The sequence below is a fragment of the Trichosurus vulpecula genome, chromosome 4 (genome assembly GCF_011100635.1).
Source record: "Trichosurus vulpecula isolate mTriVul1 chromosome 4, mTriVul1.pri, whole genome shotgun sequence".
NCBI classification, from domain to species: domain Eukaryota; kingdom Metazoa; phylum Chordata; class Mammalia; order Diprotodontia; family Phalangeridae; genus Trichosurus; species Trichosurus vulpecula.
Genome location: NC_050576.1, coordinates 253,319,307 through 253,332,763, shown reverse-complemented (window position 1 = coordinate 253,332,763; position 13,457 = coordinate 253,319,307). Strand labels below are relative to the sequence as shown.

At 38.0% G+C, this 13,457-nt stretch overlaps 1 protein-coding gene across 2 annotated transcripts in view; it reads right to left on the bottom strand.

The window, feature by feature from the left end:
• PIK3CA (phosphatidylinositol-4,5-bisphosphate 3-kinase catalytic subunit alpha) overlaps positions 1-13,457 on the bottom strand; it is a 91,344-nt gene that overhangs the window by 31,826 nt on the left and 46,061 nt on the right. For both annotated transcript variants that reach the window (XM_036753799.1, XM_036753798.1), the window contains 5 exons: positions 6,965-7,397; positions 6,140-6,349; positions 3,647-3,897; positions 1,797-2,042; positions 193-278 (listed from right to left, as the gene is read on the bottom strand). In XM_036753799.1, coding sequence (XP_036609694.1) covers positions 193-278; positions 1,797-2,042; positions 3,647-3,897; positions 6,140-6,349; positions 6,965-7,316 — 1,145 coding nt within the window. In that variant the 5' untranslated portion in view covers positions 7,317-7,397. The remainder of the gene's footprint in view (positions 1-192; positions 279-1,796; positions 2,043-3,646; positions 3,898-6,139; positions 6,350-6,964; positions 7,398-13,457) is intronic.

The window sequence follows — 13,457 nt, the reverse complement described above, 5'->3', positions numbered from 1 at the left end:
ATGGTGGTTAATCAACAGAAATGTAAGTATGTGGTCTGGAAGTGCTATTCCTCCTTCGTCCCTACTTCTTTTTATCATTTCCATTATCATTTTAATAATTTGCAACAAGTGATTTAAAATCCTTTTTTAAACGAGACATGATTATAAACACAACTATGACCTCAGAAATAGAAACTGGCACGCTTCCTTTACCTGGGATTAGAACAAGGTACTCTTTGAGTATTCACATTGTCACATAATGGCTCTCCCCCATGGCAGATACCTGTTCGGACGTAGATCTAAAAAAAGAATATAACATTAACTAGGGTAAGAGTAACATAACCAATGGCTTTATTATTTCTGTTACTGGAATCACCATCCATTTAGTTTCTAGTACTCAAATTGTTCGTATCACTTGGCCTCTTCCCTCACCTTCACTCCTTACATTCAACCACAGTTGATAAGTTTTACCTTTAAAATATCTCTGGTACCCATTGTCTTTTTTTTTTTTTAAACAAACCCTCCCAATGTCACCACAATAATATTAACTTTCAGCACCATCTTCCTGGCTCACTGCAACGGGCTTCTTCTAGGGCTTCCCACCTCCACTCTCTTCCTTCTCCAGCCCATTCTTTCACTTAATCTTCCTTATGTATGAATCTGGCTGTAGCACCCAAAATGCTTGTTCAAAATGCTTCCATGGCTCTCCATATCTACTGAATCAAGTTCTTCCCCTTCTCAGTCTAACCATCCACAATCTGGCAATAGCCTATCTCTCTAGCTGGATCTCCTTCAACTTTGCCTTCATATTGCTCCATCATCTAGCCAAAACGTACCACTTGCTTCAACCCCATGGAACCTAAGCTTCCTGTTTCTATGCTGTTGCTCATATGGTGTTTCTCCATTCTATTCTCCTAACCAGCATACCTATTCCTTTAGGTCTGGCTCAGATGCTATAACCTCCATAAAGACTTCCTATATTACTCCAATCCATAAAGTTCTCTCTGTTCCTTGGATGTCACATCAAGTGACATAAGGTAGATGAAACTAGGTATTATGGTCTGTCTTTGATATCCTCCTTTGAGACTCCATGAGTATGGGAGCCATGTCTTAATTAATCTTTGTATGTCTCCCAGCATCTAGCATGGGGCTCTATACATACCAGGCCCTTAATGGTTTCTGAGCTCAACTGAATAAAGCACCTCATTCTTAAAACAAATCTCAGATATGTTTTTGTGTTTTCTTTAGTCTGCTACAAAATGAGCTAATGTGCACTTATATTCACATTGGTTATGCTGCCTCCACCAATCAGAATGAGGAAGGTAAGCAGAACTATTGAAATGCAGGATTTCCAATGATGGGGAAAAAAAAAAGAAAACCTAGTAGCAGAAACTAGAAAACCAAATAAAACCTGACTTTCTTATTCTCAGAGAGGATTAAGATATTTTCTAGATAGAAAGACGGTACATTGTGGCAGAAACAGAACTCAATTTGGAGCCTACGCCTGAGCTGGGCCACTTTAGAGCCGCTTGAACCTTGTCAAATCACTCCCCAACTCTGAAGTTCAATTCCATATGTGAAAGTTGGTGTAAATCTCCCTGTCCTTTCCACTTCCCAAGGGTCTTGTGAGGATTAATTGAGGGATGTGAATAACAACACAGGCCCTGTACAAACAGATGGTATTATTACTATTCTAGGCCCTTGAATACATTGCATTATAGGCAAATGCAGTTTTACAGAGTCAGTACACAAAATTGATACAAACAGACATTACAAAATTATTTCTTTGTAGACTAAGAATCAGTATTTTAATTTACCTTGTCAATATCTCGAATATTTACATTTACATAAGTTGCACAAAGAATTCTTATGCGGAGTGCACTATTTACGCCCCAAAGGGATTTGGTTGAAGCTTCTCCATTCATGTATGGCGTGGCTGTGGAGATTCGCCTGGAATAAGATGGCATTGTAAAAGTATCCAATGGTAGCTGGGTGTAAAGACTTTCTTTAGCCATCAGCATCAGATTGGGCATCCGACCAAGCATTATACAGCTTCTTATGTACTGTAACAAATTAGAGGAGGGAGGGGAGGAAGATTGGTGCTTGTATTTTTTTTTCTTTAGAGATAATGCCTACAAATATCAAAAGGAAAATACTTATATAATGCACAAAGATAAAATCAGCCTTTATAGAAACATTTATAACCACTGCTATGTTTATGTCATTTAAGATTGCTTTTAGTTGTACTAAAATTTTAACATTCTGGAAGAACTTGGACAGTAGGGTCAACCATGTAATACTGAATACAAATTAGGGGGGAAAACCCACCATGTTCCTCTTTAGGTATAGGAGTAGCATTGTTCTACTACAAACACAAGCACAGTATGGAATTTACATGAGGAGACTGCTCATTAAGATGGTGAAACAAACTTTCAAAGGATTGGGACACCATTTAAGCAAGAGGTGGAGTGGTTCACCTCTTCTGTCCATGGTTTCCTGACAAAGTTAACACCCAGTAGTTAAAATGAGATAAACAAAAATACTATAAAAAGAAGGAATCATTTAAGAAGATAAAACCATGGCTATATTAAAAAAATTAAAACAAATATTTTGGCCTCCATTTTTTGAAGAAGTGGGTACCTTTTACACTAAGCAGAAAGCTTAGAAACATCACTATAAATCTTCTCTCTTTAAAACTGGCAAATGCTGGTAGCTCTTGACTGAACACTGAATTAGAGGGTTAGTGTAAAGGTTTTACAACAAATTTAGAGGTTCAGACCTCTTCGTTTCTACTAAAGTTTAACTTCTAACATTTTTAGTTTCTTCAGTTGCAGTATTCCAACTCTTAATTAACTGTTGCATGAAAGGCAAAGCATAAACTAAGGCCAAATAAATGGACAATACTAAACAAAATGTTACCTTAAAGTTTTTTTAGTCTGTTCTAGGAAAGATGCTCTTTATACATGACACTAATACAGCTATACTTTTCTAAGTAACATCATTAATTGGTTCCTCAAAAATAAATGACTTCCAAAGGAACATTATTATGAATGGAAGAGATTTCCTGGGTAAATTTGATTGAAGATGATCCTAAGTGGATATGATTTGCTATTAAAGTTTAAAACAAGAAAAGCAGGAAAGGGTTTGAAGAGGAGAAGGAAAAGGAAAAGGCCAGCACAAAAAGCTTCCACCAGGTTAGAACCTCTCCCTTCTTTTCTCTTCCATGAAATATCTCTCCCTCTCCACTACCAGAAGGAAAGGAAGACACCTTTCCTGTGTTGGCTCAGCAAACATTTTCTGACTGGCTAGACTCAATTGGGCTGCCCCAAGACAGGTGGGGGTTCTACCTCCTTGGAGATTTTTGAACAGAAGCTGGAGGTCCTTTGTCGGGCTTGTTATAGAGGGGGTTCCTTCAGGGTGTGGGTTGGATTCTCAAATTCTGTGAATCATTCTATACCAATCTGAGGGCACACTGATTCCTGGGAGACAGGAAGGAAACAGCCACTGTCCAGTACAATGTCATAATAGGCTTTACACTAAGACATCAAAGGGCTTTTGTTACTGTTAGATGGAAATGGGTGAGGTGATGCTTTAGAGGCTGTGCCTTTACACTGTAATGATTTTTTATTTTCTATTAATAAAAACTTAAAAACTCAAAATTGCTCACCTTGTATTGGCTAAGAGGATATTTTTCTAGCAAATATTCATCACATCCACACACTTTTAAAATGTATTTGCCTTGATATTCTAGAACACAGAGCTTCAGCTGCTCAGATGACAGCAACATGCTCCGTGTTTTTTTCCGGATCGCTTCAGCAATAACGTGTTCTGGTACACAGTCGTGATTGATTTTCAAAGTGTACTTCTGCTTGTCATTATTGGGGGAAACGATCACCCAAATCACCACTATTATTTGCCCTACAACAAAATGAAATATTGTTATGTGTCATCAACATGAACAATATTATTTTTAAGACACAAGAAATTGATCATTTTCAAGAGATTTGTAAGTCAAAGACCCAGGCAACTATGAAGTAAAAACAATTGAAATGCACAAACAATATATCTTAATTTCTGCTCAACAATCTCAATCAAAATCTTGATGATCCCATAGGTAGTAGTTATGTTTTCCAACGTCACTGCACACATTTACACATTTCCCACTCATTTATGACTGATGTGTTGGCCCTTCTTACTCTGCTAAGTTATAAGCTGATTGCCTGTCTCCAAAAATATGCCTATGGCAAAGGTGCCACATCCCCTGGGTCTGATTATGGGAGTGATTGATTCAGAATTGCAACAGATAAATAGCCTATTAAAGTGGATGAGTGGTTGAAGCAACTCCAACAGTTTTATAACTGGGAGGCCCATTTTAAAAGTATGCAATGGTAGCTAAAATACGTGATAAATTAAAATGATGGAAGATGAGAAAATGTAAATTTTCTTAAAGCAAAGAAGGCTGGGAAAATCAAGAGGCATATAAATATATGGGAAAAATATAAGATCAAAAGTATATGCTAGAGGGAAAGAGATAACTACTCATGTTGCATAAATTAAGCCCAAACATGATTAGTAAAATATTATTAGTAAGGTTATTTGTTAACCCTGTAATCAAATATTTTATATTATTAAAAATAATGAATTGATATGTTCCATAAAATAAGAATTAAAACTAAATCTGTGTCATATGCAAAACATTATCTTTTTTAAATTTTGAAAGATCTGGAGTTAAAAATATTATTTTTAAAAGCATATGGCCTATGACAAACAGAAGTTTATGGTAACTAAACAGGACAACTTCCATTTTAATGGTTTATTTTAGGAATTGCCTCATATTAGATTAAAGCATAAAAGGCAAATAAAGGCCAGAATCTTGCATGTAGTTATCTCATAATTTAGAATGATAACCATAGCACTAAGTTACTGGATAGAAATTGTTACTAATACGGTGACAAAAAACAAAAACCAACAATTTTTTAATATGAGTAATGGCAACACCAACATCTTTCCAAAGAGTTCTGAAAATGTCTGACTTAATACCCATTTTCATTTAAAAACTGGTAATTAATTCTAATTTCATTTTTGATGGTGAAGTAAGAACAGGGAGCTGTGGATCTCAAACTGAGAGTTAGTGCATAATCCATGTCTATAGACAACAGTTCGAGCCTTATGGGAACAATTTTCCTTAACTGGTCAGCACCCCAAGTCAGTGGAGATCTGGCTCCTGACATTTAAGATCTTCCTGTGTACTGACTATGAGTCCCAGAGGCTGAATAGTACAGTACATGGCTTGGAGGAAACAACACTGAAGTTCCAATCTCACTTGGGCCATGATTAGCTGTGGGTCCCCAGGCAAAACACTTGACAAAGCCCTCTGTGCACTCAGCAACTCCCTGGTACTTAAGGGCGGGAGGCCTTAAACAGGAGCATGATGGTAAATGTTTAACAACTGACTCCCTGGAAAAAAATGTATTCATTAACCATTTTATCCAATGCATTCTTAAGTCTAAACGGTCAACTAAATAAGAAACCAAGTCCTGGTTTGTAGCTTTTGCCCATTTTTGAGGTCAAATAGTCATACTGAAAGTTTAACAATTGTTTCTTGTGAGGGTCTGAGCTGGCTCCAGCACACCCTTGCCCTAAAGTCTAGTGAAGAGTAGGCTAGCTCTGGAGACTGAGGACCAATAGGGGTATCCTAGCTGTGCTCTTTACCATCTGTGTGATGTAGGCCAAGTTACCTCCCTTCTCTGCTTCAGTTTCCTCATCTGTGTGTGTGTGTGTGGGGGGGGGGGGGGGGGTTTGAACTAGATGACCTCTGCTTTTCCTTGAGCTCTAAATCAATGCCCCTATGATAAATTTAGCAACTTACCCACCAAGTCAGATATGGGCTATAATCTGGGTCTGAGGGAAGGTCCCACAAGTGCAGCACCCCACACTGACAAAATAACCGATCCTTTACATGTGTGTATTTACCTGTAGCTGTGGCCTATCAAAAATTGGTCATGTGTAAGGCATAATCCTTACCCACAAAAAGTTTACAATCTGGGTGCAGAAAAATTATTTTAAATACATATATATGTAGAATTTACTACACTGATCACTGTAACAATAGCAAACCTTTTAATATATTAAAAGAAGGTAACTGTTTAACGCTTCTTACCTTTATCTAATTTATTGTATATGTGCTTTGGCAATTCTGGTGAAGATTCTACATTTGGAGGATAGACATATAATGCTCTACTATGGGGTGCATGGACATCCCTCAGGTCCACAGCTTCTTTACAAACATTAAGAATATTTCTTCGGAAGTCTTGTACTTCTGGATCTTTAACCATATCAAATTCACAAACAGGCATACCAATAGCAAAACCTTAAAAAATACAAAATAATATTCTCAATAACCAAACCAATGTCATGGTATGAAAAGATTTTATCTATCTTGGCAATTGCCTATTTTTGATGATGGAGATTATGTGGCACAGAAGATTGTCCTTTCCCCCTTGAAAGAATTAGAGGTATTTGACCAATTAAAAAGAGGATCCTGGAAGGGCTAAGGACTATCTCTAAAACTGCCTGAAGACACATTTGGCAAAATGCAGCCAATAATATGAATAACCACTGCAAATAATCAAAGAATTCTATTTTATTAACTTCATTCTCCCCAAACGTTGTAAGTGTAAACTTGATACCTTCTCCCAACCGCCCAAGTAATTTCTATTAAGGAAAACCTTACTGGGGATAGCAAGAGTTAAAAATGTCAGTTTAGCGGGTTAGTGGTAAAAAATATTTAAAATCTGCCATGACTTTGTTTGGAGAATAATCGTTAAGCTTAAAAGGGACTGAATTGGAAATGTTAACGTCTTTTAGTATCTTAAAGTTACTGATGTCAATAAGTCATATGCAAAAAATCAGCTTCATTGCTTAATAATTAATCCTCATAATATAAACTTATAAGAAAAAAATGAAGATGACAAAATTATCTTACCAATTTCTCGATTTAGAATTTTTTCTTCTCGGTTGCCTACAGGTTCAATGACTTTTAGAAAAGGCTGAAAAAGCCGTAGGTCACAAAGTCGCCGTGTTTCATCAAAAAATTCTTCTCTTTCTGCTTCTTGAGTAACACTTACGAAAATGTAAGAAGTTTCATCCTGAAGGAGCTGGTGAAGAGGGTATTTCCTTGCTTCTTTAAATAGCTCATGTTTAATAGTTACTAATGTAGCCTCACGGAGGCATTCTAAAGTCACTATCATTCCATTAGGTAGTAGACATTCTACTAAGATTCTTGGGGGCATCAAATGGATGCCCCACAATTCACCGGATGATGGTCTTGGAGGCATGGTTCTAAAATTTTGGTGGTCTTACATACAATACAAAATTATTTCAAGCATCTAAATATGTTGCTCATCCAGAGGTGAGACCTAAACAAAGGAAAAACATTTATTAGGAGAGTAGCAGCTATAGAACGGGTAAATATTGGTGATAATCCTGGGGAACAGAGTTCTCTATAGCCCAAGATTACAGAAGTCATTTTGAAAAATATAATTACAAAGTAGAGGTGCAAAGGTAAATTTATCATATAACTATCGAGAAAAATGAACAACACAATGAATAAACCACGGAGTTTTAATGAAGCCCAGAGATATTTTAAAATCTCTCTTTAGATCTACAAAAATAATCAAACAGCTCAAAATACATGCATTAGCCTTTCATTCTAAAAGTGTCTCCCTCCAGTCCCTCATATGCACATCTATCTCCTCCTATAATTACTTAATAAATAGGGCATTCTCAGCCTTTTTCATGGATGTCAGTCCTGCAACTACTTTACATAATTAATGACTAAGAAAGCAAAAGAAAGATGTTAAATAAAAGATTCACCTTAAAAAAGGATGCATACTTTAAAGGGAAGAGGTTTTTTATGTTAGCATTCTCATGGCTCACTAAAGTTCAACTGAATCTTTCCTTCACTAACAGTGCCCTAAGATGGATGTGTGGATCAACAATGTGGATAATCCCTACACTTGGAACATGTCACTACCCATCCGTGTCTTCTCATTCTGTACAATTCTTGACCATTTCCTTCCACAAATACTTTCGTATAGCATATCGGGTCTACTTAATGTGGTAGTTTACTATTTCATGGATACTTGGGAAACATTCGGGCTGTCTAGCTATTCTTTTTACATGACTGGTCTTTTCCAGTTATACACAACTTTGAGGATATGTTTTATGGCACTTCACATATACCTATCTTTAGTAATATATGCTATAGCCTAATTCCTTCTGCCATATATCTTTCTACCACCCTTTGGGCCATTTACAATTTGATTCTTCTGAGACTGTGCTGTTCAAAGGCTCATAGTCTCACAGATTTAGAGATGGAAAAGAGCTCAGATTTATTCAACAAACATTTGACCTCAAAAGTCACCTGGTCCACTCTCTATATGATACAGATGAGGAAAAGAAAGGCTCAGGGAGTTTAGATGTTTTGCCTTAGTTAGTTGTATGGATAATAAGAAACAGAGCTGATTTGAGCCCTGCTCCTCTTACTCGAAATTATATGCCATCTACTCCACTATATTGCCTCATGGCAGCATCACCAAGAGAATCTTCAGGCTAACAAGCTGGCAGTTGTTTTTAGATCTGAGCAGCTTTTTAGATCGTTAAAAGTGTGGGGCCATCTCCCAAATGGGACAGAGTCCAATCTTATCTTCTAGTCCTAGGTCCAGCTCATTGTCCATCCAAAATGCTTAATGCTTATATATTGATGGACTAACTCAATGGGCTACCTACCCATCCACATGCATGTCAACCTGAGTACTATGCATTCTGTGCTAGGGTATTTGGGTATTTGGTTTTGCCCATGTGGACTGCTAGGCCATCATTGCTGGAGGGTAATATTTTGGGACTTGATGCAATCAGCACAATGCCAACCACAAACGGTAAATCTTGGTAAGTTTTACATAAAACACATGAGCATGCGCGCACGCACACGCACGCGCGCGCGCACACACACACACACACACACACACACACATATTCCCCTCCTTTCAATTGGACTCTGTATGTAAAGAGCATCTCCCATGAAACTGGTGAACACTTGTCGAGCTTCTGTCTTTTATGCCTCACTTGATAAGAAGACTGTTTGACAAAGCTATTTTTTTGGTTCTATCAGGTAATTTTTTTAATGATCCTGATATATTGACAGAAGGTACCTTGTTGGAAGAGAGCCACTAGGTTGTGTTATACATGGAGTCAAATTATATTTTAGAATCAAGAGACTCACAGCAAGATCTTATATCATCTGCTTTTAGTCTGTTGTGTAACTAAGAAAATGAGATGTGTAGTAGAAATTCAGTTGTGAAAACCTGCTTATTTCCTCCTCATGTTTTCATCAAGGACTCCCTCCAGACACATATAGACTATTCTCATTAAATTTCTGTAGATGAGAAGTATATGATTTGGTAGTTGCTGATATCTTTTGGATGCCTTTTTGGGGGTACATACAACTGTGGTGATTTCTCTTTTTGGCATCTTCTCTTGCTATCTTTGAAATTAATTCTTGAGTTCCTTTAAAACTGTGTCACTTTCAAAACATTTTTTTTCTGAATGCATGTATTCAAGTCTGGCCACTCTCTAATTTTGTCTCCCAAGTACTATTATTATGACTTATATAAAAGGTAAAAAGTGGTAAAACAAACATGGTGGTTCCATTGTCTTCAATGACAACAAGAGATCTTTATAGAAAGATGTGTTTCATTTCTTATTTATTTGTTGTCCTATTCATCTCTAATGGCTCTCAGGGAATTCATTTTGGTTTCATACCAAGGTTTCTGACAGGTAAAATTTCATCTCCACTCTTTCACATTGTTTTGTGAGTTGATACTGCTCACAATCTTTGGTTAATGTCTTCCAGAATGTTCTGCAAATTGGCATGTACCCTAAAATGGTATTGACCTTGGCTGATATAACTAGCTGTTTATTAAGGGAATCAAGTGTTTGTCAGTTAAAGTTGTTCCTGTGTTCTTTAGCTTCCTCAAACTCCTTTAAGAAACTATAATAATCAGAATCAATGTCTTGCTTTTATCCACTTCCTAATTTTAAGGGTTAATAGCCTGTTCAAAAAAAATGTCAGGCCACATGTGTAATGTTCCTATTTCACCATTCCTTTAGTTTGTTGTTAATTTTGACCTTTAAGCTAACAAGTTAATGATCTGACTGTAAATAGTTGATTAAGAAATGAGTACCATATCATCAGTAACTATTCACTTCTCATCTGTTAAGACAGTAATTTTTTTTTTTTTTGATATTCACTGCTTGTCATGTCCAGTGCCTCCTCTTACAAAAAAAAAGTGACACTAGACTTGACACCAACGGACCGTAACCAAAGGACCTGGAAGGATAAGGCTCTAGCCAACTGTCACTTTTTGTTTCCAGTCTAACACCCCTGTCACCTCTCCCTGAACTCTTAATTCCACCCAGCTGAGCTCTAATTCTTTCCCAGTACTGATCTTCTACCACTGCCTTCACTTACTATGCTCTCTGGATTCTTGGTCTAGAAATTAACTTCATCCTAAATGTCTTTTCAGTCTCTTTCTTCTTATATTCCCCAAAACCTGGCTCTCTTTGGAAGATATCCCTAGTCATCCTCTCCAGTATGCACATGCACGTGCGCGCACGCACGCACACACACACACACACACACACACACACACACACCAAGAAAGAGGAATAGGTATGCACTTTGCTCCCCAATGCCACTCTGCTTACATTCTGTAAGTTCTTCCTGTGAGGAAGGGGCCATTTATTTTTTTTTTTGACGGGTTAAGATACTTGTTGCTGAGATCTACCAAGATCCAAGTTACTCTCTCTTCTGGCTCACACTCATCCCCTTCACTTTGAGGCCTGCCTACATACATATATTGATGTTCTCTTGAATACTCTACCACCCCTGCCAGTTTATCAATATCCTCTCAGCTCTTCACTCCACTTCTGCCACCTGAGATCACACCATCAATCTGAACTGCTTCTTCCATGTATCTAAACTCTGACAATTCACATTCTCCTATATTTCCACTTCTCCAGGCTCTGATGTGCCCTAAGAAACCATTAATATGAACAATTCAGGGAGACACAGGAAGAGTTAAAAGAACTAATATGGAGTCAAGTGAGCAGACCCAGGCTCTCATCAGCTATTGTAATGGCCTGCTGGTTGGTCTTTCGGCTTTAAGTCTCTCCCACTCCAATCCTTCCTCTCACTAAGCTGCTAACGTGATCTTCCTAATGTGTAGGTCTAATCACGTTAAACCCCCAACTCAAAAAAACTGCCATGATTCCCTATTCCACCCAGGATCAAATACAAAATGCCCTTTTTAGCTTTTAAAGCCCTTTAGAACCTGGCCAATTTCCTGCCCTTTCTGGATTCTTACACTTTATTTCCTTCTGTGTATTCTATGATCCAGCAACACTGGTCTCTGCTGTTTTTTGCATAGTCAGTACATTCCCTTTCCTATTTCTGACTTTTCACTGTCTGCTCCCCATGCCTCGAATTCTCTTCCTCTTCCCCTCTGCCTTCCAGCATCCTCTAAGACTGAGCTTAAATCCTGTCTTCTGAAAGAGGCTGCCTTCCTCCTCCTACTACTCTTTGGGATTACTGCCCACTTACACTGTATATACCTATATGTACATAATGCTAAACAAATGCCTGCTGATTGATGGTTGATTGAATATATACAATGACTACAACACTGTCAATGGAAAGCATAAAATGAAAGTGAACATAGTGTAATTATAAGGACCAAGTTTGGCCCTGGAGAAGAGTTGAAAAAATAAATTTCTGTGCCCTCAATGCAGAGATAGGGGACTATGGATGTACAATATTGCATATATTATCAGACTTGGTCAATCTGTTGGTTGATTTTGTTGAATTTTTTTTGTTGCAAGGAAAGGCTTGCTGAGTGAGAGGGATATAGTCAGTTCTGCTATAATGTGAAATACGCATTCTGAGAAATCACTGTGCTGTGCAAAATTGCAAAATGAAAACTATAGGGCTAGTGGGGAAAGTGTGGCTAGATCTAGGAACAAAATCTTCATCAGTGACACATTAAAAAAAAAAAACAGGAACCTAATAAAAATGGTAGCACAATTTTACACATGTTAAATGGTTAAAAAATACATAAATCCTACAAAAAACAGTGATGATGGTAGCAGCTTCAGGCTGTTACTCGGCCTCTGCCCAGTTCCTATAGAACCTGGGCTGAGTAAGCTAAGTCGATGTAGGCGAGAGAGTGGAGCCTTGATGGCCAACAACTCTGAGTGAGGGGGCCTCAGCCAAGGTTAAAGGTAGGAAAGGGGCAGGAGTGGACCAGTCTTCCTCAGTCCACAGCTCCAACTACACCAGAAAGTATACAATAAATGTGCCTCTTTACCTTGAAAAAGAACTCAAGTTTGCATAGAGAAATGTGAGTGGATGGAGTTGCTGCTTGAGAGCTACTGTGAACTGGTGTTACCCAACCTAGCAAGACAGCACAGACAGTGACCTGAGGAAGGAGCTGGGAGATGTTTGGGGTGCTCAGTTCAGCTGGTTGCAGTTTTCTGTTTCTTGCTGATGAAGTTGTGCATTAGTAACTGTGGTGTTATACTAAAATTGGTCCCTGATATATCAAATTGTTTTTAATGTGAAGTTAAAAGAAAAGTAACTATAAAAAAGGAAAAGAAGGTAAGTTTCTTTAGGACAGGAAGTGCTTTATTTTTGTTTTTATCCGTGGGACCTAGCACAATACCTGGAACACAGTAGGTATTTCATTAATGACCACCGGTTTTAGTCCTAAGATAGAGCTCTGACCATGTCAATCCCTGCTTAAAACCCAGAAGAGGCTCTGTTTTGCCTCTAGGATACAATGCAAACTCTTCTGCCTAGCATTAACGGCCTTCCACCACCTGGTTCCAACCCACCTTTGCAAACAGATTTCTTAATACTCTTCAGGTACTCTATGTTCTAGACAAAGTGGACACAAATTCCTTCCTTCTTCTCACTGCCTCTTAGCATCCTTATTTTCCTTCCAAACTCAGTTCATGTGTTGCCTCTTTCATGAAGCTCTCCTGCACAGCCCATTGGGCAGTGATATCTTCTTTCTAAAGTTACTTTGTATTTACTTATTTGCAAATTTGTTGTAGCAATCAATCAACTGCTCTTTATAATTAAAAAGTCCTTATAGATCACTTACTTTGTGCCAGGCATTGTGTTAAGTGTTTGGGACACGAAGACAAAAGTGAAACAGTCGCTGCCCTGAAAGAGCTTACCTTCTCACAGAGAAGACAAAATGTACACATAGAACTGTCGATCAAATAGACACAGAATGAATACCAGCTAGTTTGGGGAGGGAGGACACAAATAGCTGGGGGGATCAAGACAAGGTGGCACTTGAACAGAGTCTTGAAGGAATCCAGGGATCCTGGGAGGAGAAAAGGAGGAAGGAGAG